This window comes from Talpa europaea, assembly GCF_964194135.1.
Source record: "Talpa europaea genome assembly, chromosome: 12".
In the NCBI taxonomy this organism is placed as follows: domain Eukaryota; kingdom Metazoa; phylum Chordata; class Mammalia; order Eulipotyphla; family Talpidae; genus Talpa; species Talpa europaea.
The window spans coordinates 3594763-3620758 of record NC_140079.1 but is presented as its reverse complement, the minus strand read 5'-3'; the positions used below and the strand labels follow the sequence as shown (position 1 = coordinate 3620758).

General features: G+C 59.7%; 1 protein-coding gene across 3 annotated transcripts in view; it reads right to left on the bottom strand.

The window, feature by feature from the left end:
• Window positions 1–25996, bottom strand: part of ARHGAP42 (Rho GTPase activating protein 42) — a gene marked incomplete at its 3' end in the record, with an annotated part of 142788 nt that overhangs the window by 5709 nt on the left and 111083 nt on the right. For all 3 annotated transcript variants that reach the window (XM_084251457.1, XM_084251458.1, XM_084251459.1), the window contains 16 exons: window positions 24038–24148; window positions 21598–21702; window positions 19376–19505; window positions 14789–14889; window positions 13238–13347; window positions 12271–12349; window positions 11107–11146; window positions 8223–8285; window positions 7714–7788; window positions 7080–7164; window positions 6532–6590; window positions 5430–5535; window positions 4236–4395; window positions 2828–2972; window positions 1733–2113; window positions 1203–1359 (listed from right to left, as the gene is read on the bottom strand). In XM_084251457.1, coding sequence (XP_084107583.1) covers window positions 1203–1359; window positions 1733–2113; window positions 2828–2972; window positions 4236–4395; window positions 5430–5535; window positions 6532–6590; window positions 7080–7164; window positions 7714–7788; window positions 8223–8285; window positions 11107–11146; window positions 12271–12349; window positions 13238–13347; window positions 14789–14889; window positions 19376–19505; window positions 21598–21702; window positions 24038–24148 — 1907 coding nt within the window. The remainder of the gene's footprint in view (window positions 1–1202; window positions 1360–1732; window positions 2114–2827; window positions 2973–4235; window positions 4396–5429; window positions 5536–6531; window positions 6591–7079; window positions 7165–7713; window positions 7789–8222; window positions 8286–11106; window positions 11147–12270; window positions 12350–13237; window positions 13348–14788; window positions 14890–19375; window positions 19506–21597; window positions 21703–24037; window positions 24149–25996) is intronic.

Sequence of the window (25996 nt, the reverse complement as noted above, 5' to 3'; positions counted from 1 at the left end):
AAGCTCAAACTAAGAATCTAGCAGTGAGTGACTCGCACCCAACCTTGTTTTCAGATCACGGGGGAGGGCATGCTCCGCTGAAGAGGGGAGACTTGGGTAGAAAAAAAAAAATTAAAACTGAGGCACCCTGAGTAATTAGGAGAGTATATTTACTAGCAAAGAAATCAGATTCCTTGAAAAATGTTCTAAACTAGATTTTAAAATTTTAATTGATATCCCCCCCCCCCCCCCCCCCCAGCCAGACCCTTTGATAGAACACTCGGCTCCTCCTCTCGAGGCCCGGGGCTGTTGTCCTCACCTCCCTCAGTGGCCAGAACTATCCCGGCTTGAGAGCGGACAGGCTACAGATGCACCTGCCGCAGTCCGGCGCGGCTTTCTTCCCGGGAAGGAGAATGCGGGGTGAACACTGCCTGGAGCCAGAAGGCTCTTACCAAAGGGAGGAGTGAATAAGTGAGTTTTAGATGCTGTTTCTGTGGCTTGGTGTCCCGCTGGGCCTGCCCTGAGCTGTGAACCTGTCAGGGCCGCCAGAGCCCCTGGCGCCTGTGGGACGGAGACGCGGTCCGTGTCAGAGCCCGGCCCCGCGCTGACGGGAGCTGGCGCACGTGCACTGGTCGTTACATGCGGAGTCGTTTTCTCACGCTGGTTCCTGCTCCCGGGAGGACTCGCGCCCCAGAAGAGCATCCAGAAGATGCCTGGGGGGAGGCTCAGGTGGCGTTGGCTCCATGGCCCGCAGGGGAGAGCGAGCCTCCCTCTCTGCATTTTCTTAGTCCAGCTTCCCACTTCCTCTCCATGTCTCCCAGCTCTTGATGAGAAGACCTCACCTTCCTGCTGCTTGTTCCCTGGGGCTTCTGAGTCCTTGGGGTGGGCGGGAGTGGGGGGAGCCCACAGCCCTGCAGGCTGGAGACCACCTGTATTTCCCACAGGCCCTGCCTGGCACGGCAGCCTGCTCTGAGAGGCGCAGCTAGGCCTTCGGGGAAGTTTCTTGGCCTCAAAGCCCAGCTCTGCTAGAACATGCTCACGTCCTTGAACCAAACCATACTCCTAGCATGCTCTGCTTCTCGGGCACCCCGGCGGCGGCGTGCGCAGTCTCCGGACGGGCTCTGGCCTCACTCTGCACCTGCATTTAGCCTTGGGCTGCCTGAGGGTTCTTTCGCACTGACCAACCCTGTGCGCCCCGGGAGACAGCAGACACCGTCACTTACACAGAGCCGGGCCGCTGGTAGCCGTTACTGGAGGCGGCGTCCGTCCTCGGCCGCCTGCCCACCTTTGGAGGCAGGTCTGGGTTGGGTGGGGCTTTGGGCGTCTCTTTGGAGCCGATCGACGTTAAGCTTTGAATGGATCCACTGTAGCTCTTGTTTCCTGAAAAGAAAGGCCAAGAAGACAGGCTGGTGCTATTAGACAGAAGCAGCAGCAGGAACGCGGTGACACAGAGCACGCGCGGGACAAAAGCAAGCGTTTCTCTGTGAGCACAGTGAGAAGGCACAGAACGTCCCTGAGCACGGGGACCCGTCGCGCAGGGCGACCACAATCCACGGCCGCCGTGAAACAGCACCTCGCGGAGGCGGGAGGGCCCGGGGAAAACGTCGCAGCCCACAGGAGCTTGAAAATGCCCAGCTCGGGGGTGGGGGTGGGGGGAGCAAAGGCGGCAGCGCTGCTCGTCCCTGCACGTTCCTCTCTCCCTCTTGATGGGCCGGCCGGCAGGCCCAGCCCGCGCAGCTCCGCCCCGGCTCACCTTCCGCGGCGGGGATGGAGCGCAGGGAGGAGGCGGAGCTCCTCTTCAGGCCGGACAGCCCGTAAGGCCCCTTCTTGACCAGGTCTGCCGGCGGGGAGGCGTCGCCCGGGCCGGTGACCGAGGCCACGCTCTGGCTGTCGGATTCCACGTCCGTCTTGGTCGCATCTTCTCTAGAACTCGACTCGGGACTCGTTGTCCAGAGACCCAGGCTTTTCTGTCCGTTGGCAGACGACGGGGCCGCGATCCACGGGATCCCGCTGGACTTCTCCCGGGGCTGGCCGGGGGCCGGCTTCGTGGTGCTGTTCTGCTCGGAGGAGTGTGACGAGAGCGACTCGACGCTCCCCATGGGCGTGCTGTCGGGGCTGCTGCTGTAGGAGTCACCTGCGGGGCGCGGGAGAGAGCGGGGCCTTGTCCACACCGTACCTGCCCCCCGGCCTCCCCCAGGCCCGCTGACCTGCCCCGCGAGGCGACACCCGCCGACGGACTCCAGTCCTGACAAAACCTGGGGCCGAGCAGGAGCCCAGGCGAGAGGGATGAGGCTCTGGGGGGGGGGGGGAAGGGGGGGGCGGCGGCGCGAGGTGTTCCTGCCGCTGCAGCCGGCTGGTGCCCAGGAGCCGTCAGGCCAGGCCTCCCGCCAGGGCCGCCCGGCCCGCCAGGAGCGCGGCCGCGTCAGAAACGCGCGCCGGGCGTGTTTGTAAAGGCCGGGAAAGCTGCCAACAGAATTAAAATTGGGTGTTTTCTATCAAATTCAGGTTGCGGGGCTCAGCGTGGCCGGCTGACTGGCTCCAGCCCCCGCCGCCGACTCTGGGACGCGGCTCAGGATGGTGGTGGGTGAGGCCCCCTGGGTCGTGTCTTTTTCTCTTTCCTCTCGACACTCCAAACCCGCGGCGCTGCCTGCGGTCCGTGTGCCGGGAGGAGAGACCTGCGCGCCGGGGACAGGAGCCGCGCCGGCCCCCGCAGAGCTGGTCCCCGTAGCGGTGACGGCTCCGTCCAGGCAGCTCGCGGCTCCCGGCAGGACGAGGGACGCCGGGCGGGCCCAGGGCCCGCACCCACACGTGAGAGGCGCCCGGCGGGTCGCCCCGGGCCAGCACTTACTGTCGGGCTCCGCCAGGCACGGGGTGTAGCGCCCGCGGGGCTTCCTGGAGCCGGTGGAGAGGCAGATGGCGCGCGTCCTGCGGGACCCGGAGCGCGACTGCGGCTGCGGCAGGGGGATGCTGGGGTCCGGCGCCGTGTGGAAGATCTGCAGGGAGGGAAGGCGCGGGTGGGCGGGCGGGCGGGGCGGCCGGACCAGCCCTGGGCCGGCGCCCGTGCAGGGAATCAACGCAGCTCGTTTTCGGTTCACGCTGAGGAGTGGTTTTCCTCTGGGTTTTCCTTCCAGTCGCCCCCGCTGCGCAACAGTTAAGGTCGCATTTCCCAGTGATTTCATGGATCCTCTCGAACACGAGCGATGTCTGCGGCACGAGACACCGGTTCTGCCTGGCGTGACACCCGCCCCCTCAGCCCGGGACGCCTTGCTGGCCCGGCCAGGGCCTGCCTCGCGGCAGGAGCCATCACAGGCCTGAGCTGGGCCCGAGGGCCTTTCCCCCGACGCTAGGAAGGACGGGGCGCGCAGGGTCCCCCTTCTTGCAGCACGAGTGGGCACCGCTGGACGGGCTCGGTCATCTCGTTTGGCTTTCCCAGGCCCCTGTGCCCGGAGTTGCGCTAAGGCTGCGTGTGTTTTTAAAACACACAGATCGAGACAGTGTTGATGTGCACTGTCGCGCGTGAGTCAGGGGTGCAGGCGTGGACCTCGACAGCCGTGACCACACCGCCTCCCCACCAAAGCCCGAAGCCCGTCGTCCGCCACCGAGACCCCTCCACCCCCCATCCCGCCCCCCACCGCCGGCACGCTCCGTCTGCAGGCAGCGTTCAAGGCTTGGCTGGGTTGGCCTGTTCCTTTGCTCTGACTCTGCTGTTCCCCACGCGTGCGGTGACCGGGCGCGAGGAGGGAGGGATGCCGCGTGCGTGCACACGGTGCCCACCCGAGATGGAATTTCGCCATGTGCAGCACGGGTGGAGCTAGGGGGATGATGCTAAGTCCCAGTACGCCAGAGGCGCTGGCGGATTTCACTGTCTTGAAGGATTTACCTCATACTGGATAGAGCTAGCGCGGCCAAGCCCCGTTACCTGAATCTTTTTCTTCCTTAAAATTGAGAGTTTCATTCAGCAAGCGCAAAGGTTAAACCAGACTTACCTGTAAAGTGACTGTGAAATACTCTCTGAGCAGGAGTCAAGAACTGGCTCTACCAGTGCTAAAGAAGGTCCTGGGAGGTAAATGATGCAGAAGGACACGGTCCACTCTGCACGCACTGAGACCCTGAGCCAGGGAGGGTCCCGCCGAGGAAGAAAGCTGCCGAGACGGACGCGTCCCAGGACGGAGGCCCGCACGATGCCGCCCGTGCCGCACACGGGAGCCTCCGTCAGACGCGAGGTTGAACCCCCGCGTGCGGGAAGCGCGGCCTACCTTTTCGTAGTGTTCTATGAGAATCTCCACCACGATGTTCTGAAACTTGATATTCATCATGGCGGCCACCGTCTCCTCCTGGGCGCGCATGAGGGTCGGGCCGAAGATGACACCGAGGTTGGAGACGGTCATGAGGTTCTGCTGGCTGTGCAGCGACACCCTGCGGGGCACAGGGGCGCCGCGTCAGGCGCTCAGAGTCGCGCGGCGCCGGCGCAGGGGCAGGGGTGCCGACCCGGCGCTGTGCCGCGCAGGGCAGGTCGCGGCCCAGTGGTTCTGGTCACATCTGGGGCCGTCCATCACTTCACTAGCGCCACTGAGCGGTACTTCGTGGATGCAGCGGCCGCCTCACCTGCGCCCTGCGCCAGTCGGCAGTGACCGGGCGACGGCAGCCTCCGTGCTGACTTGAGAATGTGTGGCCTCGGGGGCCGCTCGGGGCCGACCTGGGCGCAGTAATCCCAGGAACGATCAAAACCACCCACTCGCTCGCCTGATTTGGAAACTGGAGACACTTAGGCGGAGCCTCACCTCAGTGGCCGCGCCTTCCCTACCTTACCCCGCCTGGCGTCTGCAGCACGACGCGAGGTTGTGCTCGTATCTGAGTGAGCGATGCTCACTCTTCCAGAGCCAAAAATGAAATGATACAGGGACTCAAGGCTCTGGGATTATCCATGCCGCTTCTAGCTCAAACTAGAATCAGCCTGGTTCACGGCTGCTTCCCCTTGCACCCACGGGAGCTGAGAAGGCCCCGGTCAGAATCAGAAGCGTTTCATCCCCAATGTCCTTGCAGACGGCCAAACAGGACAGACTCTGCACACTGGATGCTACCAGAGAGCAGGTGTGCTGGCACCCGGCGTGGGCCCATCTGACCGGGAAGCTGGGTGCCACCAGCCCCTTCATGGCCTTCGGGCGCCTGTTTCCCTCTGCCAGACGCGTGCTTACAGAGCACCTGGAGGGAAACCACCTACTCCTTCACCCGTCCCTAAGCTGACATGGGAGGCTGTGGGCTTAGCGGGCAGAGGGTCTAGTTATGTGATGGCATCAGCCATGCAGGCGCACACATGTGGCTGACACATGCGGTGCCGCCTGCTTGAAAGGTATTGGGGGCACACGACAGCGCCCCAGCACCCCCAGCCCCTCGGGACGGCAGGCACAAGCGTAACCCTGGCGGCAGCAGAGCGGGCACGAGAGGATTACTTGACCAAGTGCTTCATCAGGATGTCCAGCATCTCCCGGTTCCTCTCCGGCAGCTTGTGCACCAGCGCGTGCACGGCCTCCACCCGGTAGTTCTGGTCGTCGGACTCTGGAACAGAAGGCGCAGGCGGTGCCTGTGAGCGCTCAGACGTGTGCGTGTGCGCTGCTCAGCGTGAGTGCTGCTGGCACCCTCAGGCCTAGGGGAGGGGGCAGTCGCCACGTCCCCAGGGAAGTGAGACAAGCCCAATTCCTTCCCGTCCAGACGCGCGCACTCAGCACCCCCATGCCAGACTCCGGGTCCGCGGAGCCCCTGCAGGAGCAGCACCCGGGCTCGGGACCCGTCAACAACCACCAGCTGCTGCAGCCTGTCTCCAGCGCGCCAGACACTGCCCCACACACACCAGAGGAAGCAGGCGGTGCCAGCCACGTTGGACAGATTGGACGACCCAGAGCTACTTTTCCCGGTGTCAGGGCTGCTTGCAGAGGCCTAGCAGACTGCAGCCCATGCTGACCGGGGGCAGTCTGAAGGGGAAATGCCCACTTCTGTCAGCCGGGGCTGACGGGCCGGTCACAGAGCTGTGTGACACTTGCGCCCACGAGCTCTCCGCCCTCCAGCAAGCAGCCGAGGAAGCGCCTGACTGACCCGGCCGCTGGGCACGTGACAAGACAGCAGGGACAGTCTCGGCCGAGGCCCGGCTGTGCCCAGAGCACAGACAGTCCCTGGCCAGGGGGCTGGAGTGAGGCTGCCCGCCGCCTCCCTGGACGTGCGGCTGCAGATTTAGGGTCAGGCCCACAGTCTCAGCTGCGGAACCAAAAAGTTGCCTTGTGAGAAACGGACGGTCTCCCGTCCAGTAAAGCAGGGCTCCTCACAGCTCTCGTCACCCCCCGCTGTCCCGCCGGCCGGGTCGTCGGTGACGGAACGCTCCCGGGCTCACCCCGCAGTTTCTCTCTCATTTACTCATAAACCGCACTGCGAGCCAGCGCGTGTCGCGCTGCCACAGCTGCAGGGGCGTGGATACGGAGACCTCGGCCGGTCTACACCGTGTCCCGCCAAGACACAGCACGCGCGGCCGCGCCCACGACGTGTGCAGGGGAAGGCACTTACTGACGGCGATGATGAAGTCTTTGTGTAACTTGTACGTCATCAGCGGTTCCGCCAGGCACCTGCAATGGAGAACGGGGCGCGTTCAGAGCAACAGTCAGAGCAACAGTGTCTTCGCATTCCCCGGAGCGCCTGCACCGCTGTGAGGGCGGGCGAGGGCCTGGACCCGCGGGAGAGGGCCCGTGAGGGGCGCCCGCCGGCGGGAGACTCGGGTGCCTCTAGCGCTGGAGCCCGACCCTGTCCAGGCGCCGGGAGGCAGGTTTCCAGCCTGTGAGGCCAGGGCCGGGGCCGAAGTTCCCCCAGAGGGGGGCGAGTCAAGGAGACGTGTCTCCGTTCCAAGTCACTCCTCAAAAGCTCACGACAACCCCGCCTTCACGTGGGACGACGCGGGTCTGGTGTTAGTAACACGGCGCAGCCTCTCCCTGCGCGAGAAGCCAGGACGCCGGCCGCAGAGTGGGCCGCGCGGGGGAGGCCTGGCCGGGCCCTGACACGGCCGTGGGAGGGCGCGGGGCGGGGCGGGGCGGGGCGGGGGGCATCGGGGGCCGCCTCACCGGAGGTAGTTTTTCAGGCCACTCGTTATGGTCTTGTTGTCCCACAGCTCGATGTCGATGTCGATGTCGGGAGGGGATTTGGGAGCTGGAAAGAATAAAAAGCTGTTCAAACGTGGAATTCAAACCATCGCTCACACTTCTGCATGCCGGGCTCGGACACAGGTGGGTGTGGGTGTGCGAGAGCGCGCTGTCCCTCGGGGCGTGGGGGGCACACGGAGGGCTGACGCGCAGGGTCTGCCGGGCCCCGGCTTCTGGCTCCCTGAATTGGGTGCAGGTGCAGGGGCCGCTGCACCCACAGGGGGTGTCACTAAGGGTGCCCCCGTCCTGTGAGAGCGGGTCCTGTCGTCACCCCGCCCCGCGGATGGGCGGAGCGCAGAGGCTGGTCCCGGGGCGCGCTCAGCCGCACGCCCGTCCCTCCAGCCACCGAGACCGAGACAGCAAGAGGCGCTGCCCGCGTCGCCGAGGGCCGCCCCCCGCCGCAGCTCCTGCACCCACACAGCGCGGGGCTTAAACGTTATTCGAAAACAACGTTGTATTGTAGACAGGCGCGGCCTGTATCTCCCCGGAACCCGGGTTTGGGTCATCTGCGAGAAGACGACCCTGAGCGAAGGCGCCGGCTCCACCCCAGACTTACAAAACGTGGTGTTCATGAGCTTCTGGACCTTGGAGTTCACACCCCCGATGCGGTAGAGGCCTAAGATGGTGATGCCTGCGGGGAGCAGAGGCGCAGAGCGGCGTGAGCCGCTTCAAGGGCAGGACGCCGAGCCCAGACGGAGGCCCGGCCCGGCCCCGGTTTCCTCTCCCTGCGGCAGGCCCGCCCGACGCCCGCGGACACGCACTCCCGGGGTGCCCTGCGGGGCTCTGCGGGGCTCTGCGGGGCTTCACACCGGCCCGCCGCCCCCCCACGGCCCGGGAGCACCGGAGGGGCAGAGAATAACCAGCCCCGCAGCAGTCCGAGGGGTCGTGCGCAGACATCGTTTCTCACAGAGGCTTCTAGTACAGTTTTTGGTAAACTGAAGCTTAAAATGTAGCTGGGCAGGGCAGAAACAAATAAAATGTAGCCTTTTATGACAGCTCACACCTTGATACTCGACCACGCTCCTCTGCGCCTGGGCCCACGTGGGGCCGCGTGGCCGCGCCTACCTCTCGTCTCCACCGCGTGGATGCATTTCCTCACGAAGTTGAAGCCGGCCTCGTTCAGGTACACTGCAGGGGGACGGGCGGTCACTGCGGGGCCCCGGCCCCCCCCTTGCCGGCGGCTCCCCAGGCAGCCCCACCTCCATGCGATCCAGGCAGCGGCTCACACCCACCGGTGCTGTCCCAGCACATGGACTCCCTTGGGAGTGTCACGCGTCTGGGCACGGGTCGGGGGGATCCCCACGAGCACCGGCTTCCCTGCCCGCACTGAGGCTATTCCTGGGTCACTCATGGAGTCCTGAACAGGGAGCTGCAGCTGGGAGCGGAGCAAGGTGCAGACACCCCAGCGGGGCACGGAGGGTGCACAGAGACCCTCAGAGGCGCCACTCCTGAGCCCTGGGCGTCTGGGAGGGTCCCCACCAGAAGGTGCCCTAGACTTGCGGCAGCTTTCAGGCCTCAGCCCCGACATCAGGCCAAGCCCTTGGCTGGGTGTGTGCCCAAGGCGGCGGGGGGGGGGGGGGGTTGGTGATTTTGGAGTTTTCCTGGGAATCTAAAATCCTTTCCACCCTCTCTCTGCACACCACGTCTATTAAAAATCTTTCACAATAAGATTCTGCTCTTTGCTTTCGTACATGTGGGTGGCTGGGCCCTTTTCAAGCATGCACCCCTTAATAGTTTGGGGGCCCTGCGTGCCCCTCAGTCTCAAGCTTACAAATATCTCACAAGAGTCGTGGTTACAGTGATCCCAGTACCGTCCCGAGTAACAGGTGTTTTCCCAGAGTGACAGAAGCAAATGCCACTGGAACAAGCCCTTACTGTGTCCAAAAGCTCTTCACATACCCGGCCCCAGGGGATTCTCAAAACCATGTTAGGAGGCGGAGAAAGCGCTTTGCTGAGCTGATGCCCGAGGTTGCTGACAGCTTCACTTGCCTTTTTTCATAAGAACTAGAGCCAGGTTCTAACTCGGTTCTCAGAGTAGCCCAGTTTTTTCCTTTGCATTTTGTACCCCATTTGAAATAATTCCAAGTATGTGCAGCGCACATCCCCCGAAGGCCTCATCCTATGAAACAGCAAGCCCCTGGCCTGCCTTCGCCAGGTGTTCGGGACGTCTCTGTAGGTTTGGAGACTGATGCAGGGGGGCCCAGGGAGGGCGGCGGACACAGTCCTTGAAGGAAGGTGAAGAGAAGCAGCCTCGGTCCCTGCAGCCAGCGTCCCGCTTGGGAGGGCTCGGCAAGTGGAGTGATCAAGAGGAGGACGGGGTACCCCGCGGCAGGGGCTGAGCGAGAACAGCCCTCGGCCCTTGAGAAGAAGCTGCCGCATGGGCACTGGCTGGGGCTAGAGCAGGCAGCCAAGCGGTGCACGGAGGACGGCTACTTGCCTCTCCTGCTGGCTGGCCTGCTTGTCCTCCGTGGCTTCTCCAAGGTCCAGAGCTCAGCAGCTAGCAGGAGCTCCTCCTGTCAGCTCCTCTCCCACCCAGGAGCTCCTCCTGTCAGCTCCTCTCCCACCCAGGAGCTCCTCCTGTCAGCTCCTCTCCCACCCAGGAGCTACTCCTGTCGGCTCCTCTCCCACCCAGCCCTGTACCCGGGGACAGGACGGACAGCTGGAGGGCCCAGGAGCCCTGTGGAACCACGCAGAGCAGTACTTGGCCTTCAGGAGTAGAGGCAGAGGAAGAAAGCTCAGGAACTTAGTCAATCAAAAGCTCAGTGTTGACACCTCCCCCCCGGAAGCTATTCAGGGCTAGCGCTTTAATTGACACCCAAATAAAGTTTCCATAAGGCAGTTTAGCAGCACGAAAGCTATTAATCTCCACAGAATTCAAACAGCCATGGGGAAAAGCACAAGAAGAGTCTTCCATTCAGCTAACAAAGCGAAAGTCCTTGTACCTTCAATTTCCTAGTAATTAAAAACCCAGCGGGTCCGCACAGATGTAACCTGCGGGGCTGACAGCACAATCTGTGAAGCTGTCCGCAACCTCTGCAGCATGAGTTCGATCCCCAGCCAGCCAGGGAGCAACCCACAGGGCGCAGCAGCCCTCTCCTGTCTCCCCGCTGCTCCCCTCAGCAGTGTATTCTGTCAGTCTGCCTGTTCTGTTCCCCACTCTGTCTCTGGTGAGTCCTCTCACCCCTGTCACCTCTGGCCTGTACCCCAGCTCTTGTATGCATAAGTAAATCATAAGTAAATAAATCTTAAAAAAAAAGAATGATTTTAAGCATCATGAAAGAAAGTAAATCAAGTTAAAGAAACTTGAGATTGCTTTAGAAGGAGACAGATAAGAGCCCTCGAAACAAACACACCGACTACCCTAAGCGCACGCCATCTGCTCAGACAGTACCTGGCGAAATGCCAAAAACGAGGCACAGAAAGCAGAGGGCGGTGAGAAGCGGAGACTCAGCATGTGCTGGAAACACACGGCTGGGTTTACTGAAAGTGCCGTGATGCTAAGGATTTTAGGGGAAACAGGTTCCCCACCCGCCCTCCGTGTCGGGGCGCGTCCTTACCCTTACGTTCTCGGCACGGTCTTCTAAGACCAGCGCGAAGGGCTCGTGTTTTCAGTCTAATAAATCGGCGCAGATGCCCGCCACTGCCATAAAAAAATCAAACTAAGCCTCGGCAGCCTCGGGTCTTTCGGGCACAAGGTGCCCGTTAGTGAGGCGAACACCACGGAGCCAGAAGTCAGCCCAGGGGCCGGCAGCTCCGGCCCGCCCCGGCTCTCACCACACACCCCGGCCCTGCAGAGAGCCGCCTCCGCTGACGATTTCAGGCCTGCCGGTCACCACGTCGACGGTTGGTCCCCGTGGCGTGCCCAGCGGGAGCTCTTCCGATCACGATTCCCTTTGTGGTCACAATAACCACCGTAATGAAATTTAAAAGAATCATTAAAACCACTTACTTTCTTCTTTCTTGCTGATAATGGCAGGGAGGGTGTAAATCTAAAAAAGAACAAAAGGCGTCCCCAGTTACTTGCGGTCCCCGCCAGCACAGAGGCGGGGGCTCGGGGCGAGTGGGGGTGCACAGGCAGGTCGCGGCCCGGCTCCCGGCCCGGCCCCGGGCGAGGTCTGCGCCTCCCCATCTCGCGCCACCACACCAAGGTGCCTGCTGGCCCTTCAGGAAGGGCCGTGTGAATCCCGCCCCGGCGGCTCCTTCCTCAGAGCACCTGCTCGCCGTCTGTTCTCCGATCTCAGCCCACCCCACATCAACCCACCGCCTCCCCGAGCCGTCTTCGCGCCCCCTCGGGTCAGGGTGGCCTCTGATCTGGGGTGAAGAGCCAGGCTGCTCTGTTTTTGATTCTTAACCTATCATTGCTTGACATTTTTGTAAAATACAATGAAGTTAAAAATAATATTAATAAAGCAGCATCCAAATGTCTTGGACCACGTGGAATGGGGCTCCCTCGAGCTGCTGTCAGAGTTCTCTGGCGCCCTCCCCGTGACTCCCGCTCTCCTCGCACGAAACACGGGCGGTCAGGCGAGGCCTCAGCACCCAGGGCCACACCCTGTCAGCCACGTCCTTCACTCGAGGTCACAGCTGTGAGGGGAGCCCCCCGCACCCCGGCTCTGCTCCATGCCGCGTCCCCCCTGAGGACAGACCGATCCCCGACTGTGCATTCAGGGCCCTCCTGACGACGTGGGCGAGTGACCAAGCCGGCCTCAAAGTCAGGGCTGGAAAACCAGGGCTCTGGTGGAGGGAGGGTGTCAGGCCACAGGCGGCCTCCGCCTGCGAGGGCACCTCGGGCAGGGGCCTGGGCACAGTCCAGGGCTGGCTCTTAGCCGCAGCCACCGACTCCTCAGGAAGCACAGCACGGCCCCGCAGAGAGGTGGGGTGTGCTGCCGCCCGCCTAGCTCAGCGCATCGCTGAGCGAGTTGAGGGTCTTAGGGCAGCCCTGGGTGTGAGAGAGCCGGTGTCCCGTCCAGCGGGGGAGCGAACCCCGGGACAACAGCACAGCCTCCCAGATCGGCTACTGCGGGGCTGTCACTCCTGCTCAAACATGCAAACGCAGTCGGAGGCGAGCAGCGATCAGAGCACGGGAGCCGCGTCCCGCAGCGCCCCCTCTTACCGGCTCCTTCCCGTCCATGGCTTCCAGCCAGAGCTTGCGGTTGGCTTCCGAGAAGGCCTGCAGCGTGATGATGCCGTGCCTGTGCGGAAGGCGTCCTGCTTTAGACAGGCTCCTGCCAGGCGCGCCGGCCACAGGCCGACACGCGCACCAACAGCCTTTCCAGGGAGCACGCAGCGCGCTCCGGAGAACCTCTACAGGTGACAAACCTCTACAGGTGACAACGGCTCTATTCAAAGACCTTATAAAGAGCAGGCACCCAAAAATAAATCTAAAGGAAAAGATACATAAAATCTTCAAAGGCAGGTCAACTCCCCATCAACTGATAACATGGATGCGACGCCAGCTACAGATCCCAAAGGACAGGGGCTCCGCCCTGAGGTACAGTTTCCGTGCCTGTCACACACACACATGCACACACACACGCGCACACACACAGGGCCTACTCAGGGTAGCCTGGCAGTGATGTGGGAGGACAGTGGGTCACGGGACAGGGCAGAGGTGCAGACACGACCTTTTCACACCGTCCCACGCGGACTGCAGGGTGGAACCTGAGAACGTGATTCCACTTGATGTAAAATACAATCAAAGACAAGAGCTGATCCCTCCAGCTGATACACGTGCTAGCTGCGGAGCCAGGCCGACCCGCTCCCGAGCCCCTGAAGGCCGAAGAGGCCACGGCCACACACCCGCTCCTCTCTGCGGTGGGCCCTGTGCCGAGACACCCCTAACGCAGCACCTCCATATGGGGTATCCCCAGATTCCTCTTTGAATTTGCTTTTTAGCACTGTGCACCCAGTTATTTCTGAAAACACCACGTGCTAAATACTCATGAGGGAAAAGTGTGTGAGAATAGAAGCTTTGAAAGGGACGAGGGGCAGGCGCTCGCACACGCTTCCCTATCTGAATCCAACAAGAGGAAAGATCTCTTAGCTCAAGACCAGATAAAAGAGAAAAGCCAGGCTCAAACCTTTCGACGACTTCTATGTCAAAGCAGAACCGTTTGTCAATCGAGTCTGTCTTTCGGCGGATGCAGGATTTCAACTTAAACATTTCGGGGGAGCTGGTGACCAGGCCGTTCTGCAACGAGAAGGGGACGGACTACGGCTGTGACGACCAGGTGAGCTGAGCGGACCCCCAGCCTCCCCCAGAGCTTGGGTCCTGGGCACTCGCAGAGGGGGTGCTCCCGCCCGGTGAACAGAGGCCCCCCAACCGTCACTGCTCAGTTGTCAACACCTCAAGCTGTTTATGAAACAATCACATAAACCCGTTGTAGTCGCTCGCTGCGATGTGCCTGCGGTCCCCGTATCAGTCACTCGGTAGGCGTGACACCTGCCTCCAGGTCTCCAGCGACCCGCCAGAGCCACCCACGCCGTGTCTACCTGCTGGGATTCTGCCCACCCCCCCGCTGCACCCCTCACTGAACCCCTGCTTGGCTGGCCCCCAGCTGCTGTTCTGCTACTAGGACTAGAGCTGTCTGGGGGTGCCCACCCCGGGCTCAGGCCACAGGACACGCTTCTGTATCGAAGGCCGTCGACCTTAAGGGTCTGCACTGATCTACTGTCTGGCCAATTCGCTTCTCGTCGGTTGCAAATCTCATAGATTATTCAGATCCGCCTGCCGTCGGCTCACACTGTCCCGGAGCTGAGTGTGGGTGTCTGTAGGGAATCCCGAGCAGAGACACAGCGGTTGCTCCGTCTCGGAGGGTCCTGCGTGTCTCCCTCTGACGGGATGCTGGAGGACGCCCAGCACGGGGACAGCCAACGCCCGTGTGAGGACGCGCCTGGGAGGCCACCGCTGCCCGGTTACCGTCTGGTCTGTTAAGGGAGGGGCGGGCCAACCCGGCTTCAGGTGCTCCCAGCTCGGGGGATCTTCGGCGACGGCCCAAATTACTTAACCCATAAGTTCAACCATGTGCCGCAGTCACGTTGTGTAAAAGCACCACCCCCTGCACAGGAGCTGTTCGGACGGCCGCGCCTCCCACTTCAATGCATCTTGGTCACCGGCCACGCAAGACGGTCAGCGACCAGAGGCGCTCAGCGGACGCGCGCCTTCTGAGAAACCACTGGTCAGCATTTCAGCCACAGGGACCGATGCTGATGGGGCAGCAGCACGGGGGGGCGGGCTCCGGAGGCCCCCTGTGCAGGGGCGAGACCCCTGACCGCTGGGGCTGCTGGCCCAGGACAGCCACCCCCGTCCCCGCGGCCAGTCGTCCCAGGCGAGGCCCCTACACCTGACTCACCCGCTCCAACCCCCGGCCAAGGTGGAGGGCGACCCTGGCGAGTCCTGCAAGTCACCGAGGTCACGCAGGGCAACTTTTCAATTTTTCAGAGTTGTGCACGTTTATGGGAAAAGGAAGCTCGTGATTTTTTCGGTTTCCTTTCAGTAAACAAGCTCCACTTAAGCAGCGATTTTGGTGGTGACCTTGGCATGGCATTTTCACAGTCAACACCTGAAACTAGTAGGATGGGGCGATGCCGTGCGACCTCAGAATAAATAAACGTCCCCCCAAATAACTCACCATTTTCCCGCTTGATTTCATTTCTGAAACACTCATCGTGAAGGTTTTACTTCCTTTGTCATACGTGCAGTAGTGCTTGATCCACGTGAAGCCGAGCGGCCCTGACGCAGAGAAGAGACCGCACAGGGGCTGTTAGCGGGGGGGACTGTGGGGCGCTGGCCCCGCGGCTGCTGCGCTTTGACACCACCGCTCTGTCTTGGCGCCTGCGGGCTGAGGGTCTGCCGCGAGACAGGGAGGGGGTGCAGGAGGAGGGGTGCAGGAGGAGGGGTGCAGGAGGAGGGGGCACAGGCGAGCATCGGGAGCAAACGACAGGCTGCATTGCAACTTCAACACACGCTCTGCAAAATCGAGAATCCCTTCCGATCTGGCTTGAATTAAGGGGCGTGTAACGCGGCGCACTTCCTCACGGCTCTTCTTGCTCTGCTGGAGATGCCCTCCACGCGGTTTAGCCAGATCAGGTCACCCCGTTCAAGCCCCTGTGGCGGCTCCCACATCCCGCGGGGCGAAAGCCCATGCACCTGCCACCCCCACGGCCCTGTTCCCTCTCCCACTTCACATCCTACTGCCTTCTGCCTCGAACGCACAGCAGCCCTGCATGGCCCTCCCGGTCCTGGGTCCTGAGCAGCGGGACTGTGTCTGCGCCACAGGGCATTTGCACTTGTCACCCCACCCCCCGCCTTCAGAGATAAACATATGCCCCGTGACGCTTCCTTCAGGTGCTTCCCTCAACGTTACCTTTGCAACGTGCCTCTCCCGAGCGCAAGCCTCGCATCGCCGCCCCCTCACCTGGATCTCCTATGCTTTGCAGTCACCACGCTCTCAAACACGGTGTACTGCACCCCTCACCCCGCTCAGCGCACGTCGAGCGCACCGCAGACGCCAAGGCCGCGAGAGGCAGGACCCTGACCCGCGCTCGATGGCCGACCAGTGCAAGCGCAACGCTCAGCTGTTCGCAGCTGGCGACACGTATGTGAGGGATGAAGGATGGAAGGAGCCGCTCATTTTCCTCTAAGGCTCTGCAGTGATCTCCTCTTAGCTCTGCTCGGCAGAAAAGTGATCAAAATCACTCCTTAAAATGGGAAAATTTCCACCATCGAAGGCAGAAGAAATGCGAGGAACGCTCGCCTTCCCCTGATGCCGCGCCCTCCGGCACACGCTCCTGTCCGGGCAGCCCGGGGCTGGGCTATGGCGGGAGTTCGGGACCCTGGGCCCGGCAGAGACCTTCGGTTCCCCCAGGGGAGCCACCGAGCCTGCACCCGGGTGCGGAGAGGGTTGAAGATGGGGCTAGTTCTCTCTCCTTGGGGGTCCCACCTGCCGAACACCCCAACCCCCAGCAACAGCCGTGCGCGCCGTGACTGCGCCTGGCTCAGCACCAGCGCTGAGCGTGGATGCGGGCCTGGAGCCCAGCATTGCACGAACCGTCCACGTTATTCTCTGGAGCAACGGCTCCCCTGGTGTGACACCCAGCTCCAACAGCACCCCCACCACAGTCCTGGGGGACACCTAGATCTTTGGCACTGCCAAGCTTTGCTGCCTTGACTTCAGGGCACCCGGGGCCCTCCGCTGTCCTGCCGCCCGGCGCGCGCCGGTGATGCCCTCCCGCACGGTGTGACGTGCTTTAGGACGCGGAGCTGAGGAACGGGAAGTGGCCGGATGGAAATCCTGGCAGCGGCTTTATTACTCCGGCAGCCATTGAGAAAGCAACGCTGGCAAACATTTTCAAATAAAGCTGCCGGATGCTCCGATGACATTCCAGCCCCACGATGCCTTCGCCTGCCCCCCTCGCTGCGGGGCCTCCTGCCTCTGACCGCCACGGCCGCCGCCCGCCCGTGATGCTTTCTCTAAAGTGCCGGGCACGGGGCCAGGGCAGACGTCCTCAGGCAAGCGCTTTGGGAGTCCCGGGGCAAACTCTGGGAAAAGCAAAATTTATTGCAGCTCTAAAGTTGCAAAATAAAGCAAGTTTATTGGTCTTCCCCAGAAACCAGCGGAGGCTGCTGAGAGGATGTTTGCAGCACGGGAGGAAATGAACATTTTCTGAATTCCTACTAAGTGCCAACATTTCATCGAGGGGTTTCCGAGTGAGGCATTATAAAGAGCATTTTTACGTGGAAGACAGGCGCTGGGGCTGCAGCGGGCAGCACCGGGCGTGGGCTGGGCGGCTCTTAGAGGGACAACTCTCAAGAGATGTTGGAAGAGTTAAGAGACGAGACTTGTGCAAACAGGGAGTTGCCAGGAAAGCAGGGCAGCTGGAGCTGCTGCTGGTCGAGGCATCTCACTCAGGTCCCGGCCCTCCCATTCCTGCAACGCCGTCCCCGGGGGCTGTGGACGCCAGCCTGTTAGCAGGATCCCCCGTAAACTGTCTCCCAAAAAACTGTCTCCCCCGGGGCCGGGCTCTCTGGGTTGACTGGAGTCTCAGTGTTGTCCAGGCGAGTCCCGTGGAAAGTCCATCCCTGACCGGGGGCCGAGCCGTGGGCTCCTGCCTGGACAGGCCACCTGCACCCACCACCGTGCCCACAGACGCCATCGCTGGTCGCTAACTGCGTGGCCTCTCTCCTGCCTCCACAACGGATCAAGCCTGGGGCCGCAGCCTAGATCTCATCTGCAGCTTCTCAGGGACGTGCCCGCTCGGTGCAGCCCGAGCGCCACGCTACGCCGCAGGGGGCGGGGCAGGTGGCCCTACCGATGCTTTTAAATGACGGCAGCAGAAAGGGCTGTGAGAGCAGCCCCCGTGTAAAGTAACTCCAAAGGGCGAGAATCCACTGAGTTTTAGCTATAATCCAGAGACACACTACGGGCTGGGGGGGAGGGAGTAGGATCAAAACAAGGGGGGTGGGAATTGTATGGGGACTACGGCCAAGATGAAAATGCATGCATTGTGCAAAAATGAAGACTGATGTAAAAAATATATAAAATTAAAACAAAATTTCCAATTAAGCTTTATAATCCAATTAAAGAGCCCAAGCACACACACAAAACTCCCCAGGCCCGGGGAAGGCGCAGACAGGGCGCGGGAGGACAGAGGCGGGAGGCGGGGCTGTCTGGGGCCGGCAGGTGCACGCCCGGCAGCCCCCAGCCGCGCAGCTTGCACACGTGCCATCGCTGACACGCCTGGCCGAGGCCTGGGAGCCGGGCAGGCAGACGCGGGGAAGGGGATGAGATCTGCCCACGGGCGGCAGCTTGGGTGGGGAGCCCGGCGACAGGAAAGCAGAAAATAAGCAGTGACCGCTGCACAGAGCGGGTGGGCTCAGCTTGAGCCAGGAGACAAGCGGGCCCAGCGGGGCTTGCTGGGGTTACAGCCTGGCGAGTGGGGGAGGGGGCGCTTAGGGAGGGGGGCGCGGCAGGGCCCGCAGCACCAGGGCTTTATGGTCCGTGCAGACTGAGCCGCAGAAGTCAGGTCCATTAGGACAAAAGGCACCAGCACCAGGCAGGGGCCCACGGCGCCCCACGGTTGCCCCCACACGCCCCCCACCAAGTGATCGGAGGCCCCGGGCTTGGACATTGCCCCAAATGCACCAGAGCTGGGACACGCTTGGCAAACCCGGGCCGTCCGCGGGCTGGGCCGCCGGGGAGCACTGTACCCTGAGCCTAAAGATGACGGATGTAAAGACTCCACAAGATAAACCTCCTTGTTGCAACACACCGTAGACCCATAAAATTTAGTAGCTGTGCAGCATTATGGGGGGAAAAGACCCAGGAAGGGAAATATTTCTGAGTTACAGTGAATACAACAGTCTCCAGGCTGGAGGATCCCCAGCTTGAGCAGCCTCGCCAGCAGTGGCCCCCACGCCGCAGCCTGCCTGGGGCCCTGGGGACCCCAATACTGTCAGGCCCCGGGTGCCGACTCCTCCCTCATCACCTGAGTCCAACAGCCACGGCCCTGCAGCTTCCCCCGGGCCTGACCCCAGTGACCGGCCGGGGCAGCATCTGTCCTTCCAAGGACACCTGCAGGCGGGGAGGTGGAGCTCCTCGCGTGAGAAGGCCCCCAGCCCGGGTCTCCAGGGGAGCCCCCGCCAGCACCCTCAGGCGGGGTCTCGGACCAGGCAAGCCCACTGCCCCCTCCTGCCTCGAGCCCTGACATCAGGTCCCATGGGCGCTGGGCGCCCCGCAGCAGCATCAGGCCCTGGAGACCGTGGCCGGGGCAGGCGCTGTGCGTCCCCCAGACCCGCCAGGGCGCGGCCACTGGGGGCCCCTCGACGGGATGCGCTGGGGGCGCGTTGGGCGGGACCATTATCGGAGTCCAACCGGCCCCCTCCACGACAAGGACAGTGTGGAGAGCTCCATCCTCAACAGGTTGGGGGGCCCTTCCTAGTTTTGGGGGCACGGCTGGCCTCACGCTGCTCCCGGAGCTCAGAGGAGCCTCAGGATGCACAGCACAGGGGTGCAGGCACGCCCCACCTGAGGTGGCTCCCGCATCACAGGTGACCCTGAAACTGAGCGCGCACTGCCGGCCCGGCTCTCCACGGACTGCGGGCCCCGATGGCCGAGCTGCCCTGGGGGTGCGGGGAGCAGCCGGCACCAGCGAGCCCGGGAGGCTGGGCCTCCCCCTGCATGGACGCCCCTGGCTCCTGTGGCCCACCGCGTACTCACGTCGCTCCTGGACGTACAGGTAGCCCTCCATGGTCCACTGGCTGGGCGGCCGGTAGTCAGGGTTGGCCGCCTTCATGCGCTGCATGAGCCGCTCCACCTCCTGCCGCGTGCTTTCAAAATTATTCCTCGTCTGCGGTGGAGAGAAGCCTCATTCACCCGGAGCCCCCTCCAGCCCCCCAGGGCGTGTCCACCGTGCGGGGCACCTTCTGCGGGTGCACCTGCCGCGACCCCAGTGGGCCCAAGGGTCTCGGGCTGCCTCGGGGACACCCCTGAGCCCATCTGCTCCCCAAGGAATACAATTCCGGTGGCAGAAGACGGCATTTCACGAAATACATAGAGCTCAATCGAATTTAATATTCCTCACTAAGGTCAAAAAAGCACAGGGCCTGTAGTTCTTTGGGGAATCAAAACAAATTATTCACACACTTTTCTTCCTGTGGCACAAATAAAAAACACTCGTTACCCTCATTCCAAGCACTTTTTGAAGCTTGGATTCCAGAAATCCTAACAGAACCAAGGGGTGAGCGTGACAGTGAGAAAAATGAACAGGCCCCGCGTTCTAACTTCTTCTATGGCAAAAAGGAGTTGAGGGTCTCCCTGGTGGCACAAGGGGTTAAGACGCAAACTATGAAGCTGTCCGCGGCCTCTGCAGCATGAGTTTGATCCCCAGCCGGCCAGGGAGCTACCCACACGGCACAGCAGACCTCTCCTGTCTCCCCGCTGCTCCCCTCAGCAGTGTATTTCAGTCAGTCTGCCTGTTCTGCTCCCCACTCTGTCTCTGGTGAGTCCTCTCACCCCCCACACCTCTGGCCTGTACCCCAGCTCTTGTATGCATGAATAAATAAATCATTTTAAAAAAGGTGAATATTTAAAAAAAAAAATGTGACTCACCTGACAGTGAGTTTAGAGCAGGTAAGGACGTGGAAACCTGAGGTTGTTCCCTAGGAAATTTTCATTTGCATTCAGGCCACATCATCTCAGCGACATGTTTGGAAACAGACAACGCACCCCACCCCTCACGCTAAGATCTTCTCAGAGGCCATACACAAAAGACGCAGATCTTTTGTGATCTCAGAGTCGGTTAGGAAAATCTTTCCAATGGCCACTTTGGCTAAATTTTCCCTTTTAAACACGACTACCAGAACTTTTTCTGATTTTACTCCTCTCTCCTAAGTCCTAGGAATCTTAACATAATTGCATTTCATATGGAAATAAATCATAAAAATATTTTGGCTCTTGTAAATTTCCTGTTAATATTTCCTGAAAAAGCCCAGCTGCACTCCACATTGAAAAGCAATGGCCCGGCTGCATGTGAAATCGATTCTGCCAGGGACTCGAGGCTAAGCACAAAGCTCAAACTCAAAACACACGGAGAAAAAAATCCAATGCATTGCATTTCTCCGGGGATTCTCCAACCGCAGAGCTCCACATACAAACACCCCCAGTACCACCAGGCAGGTAAGCGCCGGGACAAGCTTTGAGAAGACAAAGCTGCTACTCTGGAGAGCGCTCAGCAGGCAAACACGTTCATTTACAGACAGACGTCCCAGCCAAGGCCGCACGACCCGCCGCGGGACCCGGCGGAAAGCGACCGGCCACGTTGTCTTTGTAATTCATGTATTAGAATATATGTGATATCTGTGAGAAATATAAATGAAACCTCGTGTAATTTAGAAGTCCGTCGTGTGCGTGGCGCCTGCCCTGCACAGTGGCCTGGGCACGCGAGAGTCCAGGCACTGCTGAATCAGCTCCACAAGCCAAGCCTGACAGAACCGATGTTTGTGGCCGACGATCGCTGAAGAGTCACTCCGGATGCTTCCACACCACGTTTAAGTGTATTATTTCAAAGTAAACACCAGACGCGATGTGCGGGGCCTTGGCCTCCACCGGGCCAGCCCCGGCATGGACACGGACGGCTCGAGGCCGGCCCGCGGGGCAGGGGAGCTGCAGCCAGGGCGAGGTCTCAGCGCTGGCTCCAGCGCAGGGATCCTGCATGAAGCTGGCTACACGGTCTGAGGGTACGATTAGCTCCCTCCCGTGTCCCTTCAACCAGCTGCTAGAAGAGACTTTTAAATACGTCTCTGAAATGGCTTTTCTCAAAATGAGCGAGCCTGTCCGCTGCCAGCCTGGGGCTGAAAGCACCACGCGCGTCCTGGCCTCAGCCCAAGCCCCAGGGCCCTACGAGTCGCTGAGGAGAGACAGGGTGACGGGTGCAGCCTTACGTTTTGCAGGTTGAACTGCAGCTGCTGCTTGTAGGGTGCAAACTCCTGGGCGAGCTCATAGCCTTCGTGGTAGAAAGTAAAGAGTCCCTGCAGGAATGACAGCAGCTGCAAAAGCAAAGACAGAGGCCATGAGCAAGGGTCATGTCCATTAATTGGAGAAATTACCACATTCTAATTCTACAAACTGCTGCAGTTTCGATGGCTTTGTGAGGCCCAGAAGCACCAGCGTTCTGGGGGTGAAACCGAAAACCCCACAGGGGGACAGTCCTCCGCAGTGATTTAATTTTCGAGTCCTGGCGTGGGCAGCTGCGCTATCACCTACCCTGATATTCAGAGACACGTGCAGGAGAGATCACTCGCGGGGATAAAGGCCCAAGTGACAAGGTCCTGCCCTCGTAGAGTTCCTCGTCACCACAGACGCTAAGCCGGGCACAGTAAATCCCAGATCAAAGCGCTCGAGAGATTTTTTTTTCAAGTGGTGCTCAGTTTATTCACGTATGTTCCAAACGGCACAGAGAGAAGCAAAAAGGGTTTTGGTACATGTTTTAATGATGTCATTATCGCCAGACAAGAAGTGAAAGATGGTCCAGATGCTACTGGAAGATTAAATTTATAAAGTAATAATGCCAGGAATGACTCTCCCTGCCTCTATAAACAGCCGAGGCCGGCCTACTGAGATGTCTGAAGTCAGGCCCACTTGCAAATCAGTTTGTTAAAAAAAAAGGAAGTTTGAGTAGAAAATTCTGATCTCGGCCTGAGTCTCGGCTTCTCTTGAGCATCATCTGGCTGAGAGAGAAGATTCAGCCAAAGGAAATTGAGAGTGCCAGAAGGTGGCAGCGCTGATCCGGGAATTACAGGCATCCTTCTAGCAAGTGCTGGGAAGGGGACAAAACCAGGAAGATTGAGAGCAAAACCCGAAGCTAGATGCAGATCTTTCGTATAAACCAGTAAAATCTTGGGCCTCCCCGGTGGCGCAGCAGTTAAGCAATGGCTTGCAAAGCTGCCCGCAGCCTCTGCAGCGCCGGTTCGATTCCCGGCCACCGGCGAGGGTCCCACATGGCGCGCAGACCTCTCCTGCCGCCCGCTGCTCCCCTCAGCAGTGTCCTTCGGTCCTTCTGCCTGCTCTGCTCATGCTCTGGTGAATTCTCTCACCCTCCCGTGCTTCTGACTGTGCCCAGTGCTTTTATGAGTAAATAAATAAATCTTTAAAAAAAAATAAATAAACCAGTAAAATCTTTAAAACACCCCAATTTATATGCGTCCCCAATTCACATACAATTTGTTATGTTCTTACTAGAAAGTAAAGCTATCGGGCAGTTTTTGATATGGAATAAGCTACAACTGAAAGTAACTGACACAAAATTCTTTACTTGCTGAGGTCTTACTCCACGGACGGGCCCTCCAATTTGATCTGCTCCTATAATGAAGCCAGAAAATACTTGAGACGGGACTAACATCAATTTAAAAATATCTTCAATTGACATTGCATGGTCAGGCTTGAACATGAAGCTCCAGAGCTTTTCAGAGACAAACTAAGAAAACACTTTGAAGTTTACAGACAGCGCGAGTCTTCTGAATAGTCGAACAAGCGCCCCTGAAGTTCTTTGGAGCACTGTTTCATGTTTTAATGTCTATCACTAGTCCCCAATTAAAGTGTCTAATTGTGCGCTCAGTGCCACTGGAGGAAGATGCTGTTCTCATATCATCCTAAGTACAAAGAATTTAATTAAGCGTTATGAAAAGGAGACTTTAAGAATACCTGCAATAAATCTCCCTATAAAACATCCAGTTCCCAAGGCCCATGTAAATAAATAAATCTATACAGCAGAATCCAGACTCACTTAGTGGAAGATAAATGTTTTAATCTCACAGTGTGTGCTGAGCGCCCGCCAGGGGCGTGCAAGTCTCCGGAACAGAAAAACCACACACTTCAAAGAGCCCCCCCTTTTCCCTTCTTCTCACACGGGCTTTCGAGGCAGCTTTTGGGGAGGCGCGTGCGGGTCACGTCTCGGGAGGGCAGCAAAGTGAAAGCATTGCTTAGGTTTGGGGCCTACGCGCACATGTACATTTTATCTTGCGCAGAGTCTGTGATAGTAAATTAAGGAGACTTAAAGGACAACCTGAAAAACCGGGCAGATCTTAGTCTCCCCACGTACCTTCTCCACCCCCATCCCTCCTGTCACCTCTGGCCTTAGCGCAGCCGGTGCCACAACCAGGCCAGCAATGACCCGGGTCAGGCAGCCCAGGGTCCAGGGGGCTCCCGCGGGGCCCACATACATGCATGGTGACCCGCAGCCCGGCCCCAGGGGCCTGGGGGGACCTCACTGCCCTGAGGTGCCCCGGGTCCCCCCCTTTGCTTCTGAACAGCCATCAGGAACACACTGCCTGTCCCTCCAGAGGACGCCTTGGCCCCGCTCTTTTCAGGGAAACTAACACTCACCGGCTCCACGAACTCAAACTTCTTTTTCTCTTGAACCTCTTGAATTTTGAAGACATATTCGAGGGATGCTTCATAGAAGTTCTGATGTTCTCGGTCAATCTGCGTATCTGCCTTAAGAGCAAAGAGGACACGTCATCGCTGGCCGAGGCTCCCGGGGACAGACGGCCCCAGCCCCGACACCCTCACGGACTGCGCCTCCTGCTGGTGTCCACCCACCGCGGCCTCGGCGCCCCGGAACAGACAGGAAGGGGCCGGGCCGGCGCGTGTGGCCAGCTCCCAGCCCAGGCGGCAGTCAGGGGAGCCCCTCGCTCTCCTGGAGCCCCGGGGCCCACCAACACCCTGTTTACTTTAGAGTTTACATCCATGTGGAGTCGCCATATACATGTAGTCAAAGCCGTTCACTTCCCCGACACACCTGACGCGGATCAGCTCTGTCCCGCAGCAGAGGGGGCGTGTCCTCGCCACTCCTCACTGGGAAACCAACATCGGAGTTTCCAAAGGAAATTCTTTTCCCCCTTCACTTTCTTTCTAATTGTAAAAGTAGCACATGCGGATCGCTGTGAGTTTACTCATCAGTGTGCCAAAGAAACACCAAGATAGTTGCGATCCTACCCTTACCATTTTGATGTGGGAGACGCACACAGTCTTACTTTAAAACAACTCTCGGGGCCTCCTCGGGGGCGCAAGGGGTTAAGACGCAACCTATAGAGCTACCTGCAGCCACTGCAGCACGAGTTCGATCCCCAGCCAGCCAGGGAGCTACCCACATGGCGCAGCAGACCTGTCCCGTCTCCCCGCTGCTCCCCTCAGCAGTGGGTTTCAGTAGATTCGCCTGTTCAGCAACCTACTCTGTCTCTGGTGAGTCCTCTCAACCCCCGCACCTCTGGCCTGCACCCCAGGTCTTGTATGCATAAAGAAATAAATCTTTATTTCTAACCTCCTGCATGGTGGATGACTCTTGGGTCTACACGTTCATGCAATTTATTTCCAGGCTCATGTCTAATGATTTCTTTTGGGTAAACTCCTGCCAACGCAAGTCACTTCAACCGTCTTGCACATTAAGGCTTGTTAGGATGTGGCAAATGTACTTTCAGAATGATCCGCCCTTTGCCAGGAAAGCCAAGGAACGCTGAGTGTCCCCCACCCTCGCCAAGGCCGGATTCTTATCTTTCAATAAATTAAAGTGGCATCCCGTTGCTATTATTGATTTCCATTGTTTTTAAACGACTGTGACTTTGAAACTTAGAAAATCCATTATGGTCTATTTCTTCTCTGACGGGAGGCCTTCCTGGCCCACGTTTTTTTCCACGGACGCCTTTATCTTTTCCCACTGAGCTCACCTTGTATGTAAGAAATGCTAATCCCGTGTCATAGTTGATATTAATTCCCTAACACTTCGCACCTTTTAATTGGAGTTAATGTCTTTTGAAATCGATGATTCTCATGCGCGCCGGCTTCCTGCACCTCCTGTGTGATCCTGTCCTTCTGTTTTATGCTCAGGCAGAGATGGGCCCTCACATATCAATCAGCCGCCTCTCCCCATCTACCGTAGAGCCTGTCACCCCGAAAGTGAGTCTCCAACTAGCTGACTCCCTGAGTTTTGGCAGCATAAACTGACCCCAATTCCGTCCCTGTAAGGGCGGCCTCGTCCTTCCCACGAGCAGCGAGCAAGGAGCAGCTGTGCAGGTGCTGCCAGGGCTGCAGGGGCAGGAAGGACGGGTCAGTGTCTCGTCACGGAGCTGCTGTGTGGGGGCAGCTCCCTGCCAGGGGTGGGGTTCCTAGGAGGGTGGTGAGAAAGGACCCGTCACGCGTTCCTTCTTCTGCTCTGAGGGGCCACTGTGTGTGCTGTGCTGTGAGCTGTGGCTCCTGGAATAGGGGTGTGTGTGTGTGTGTGTGTGTGCATGCGTGTGTGGATAAGCGTGCGTGAGTGTGGGCACGTGCAGGATTTTACCATGTTTC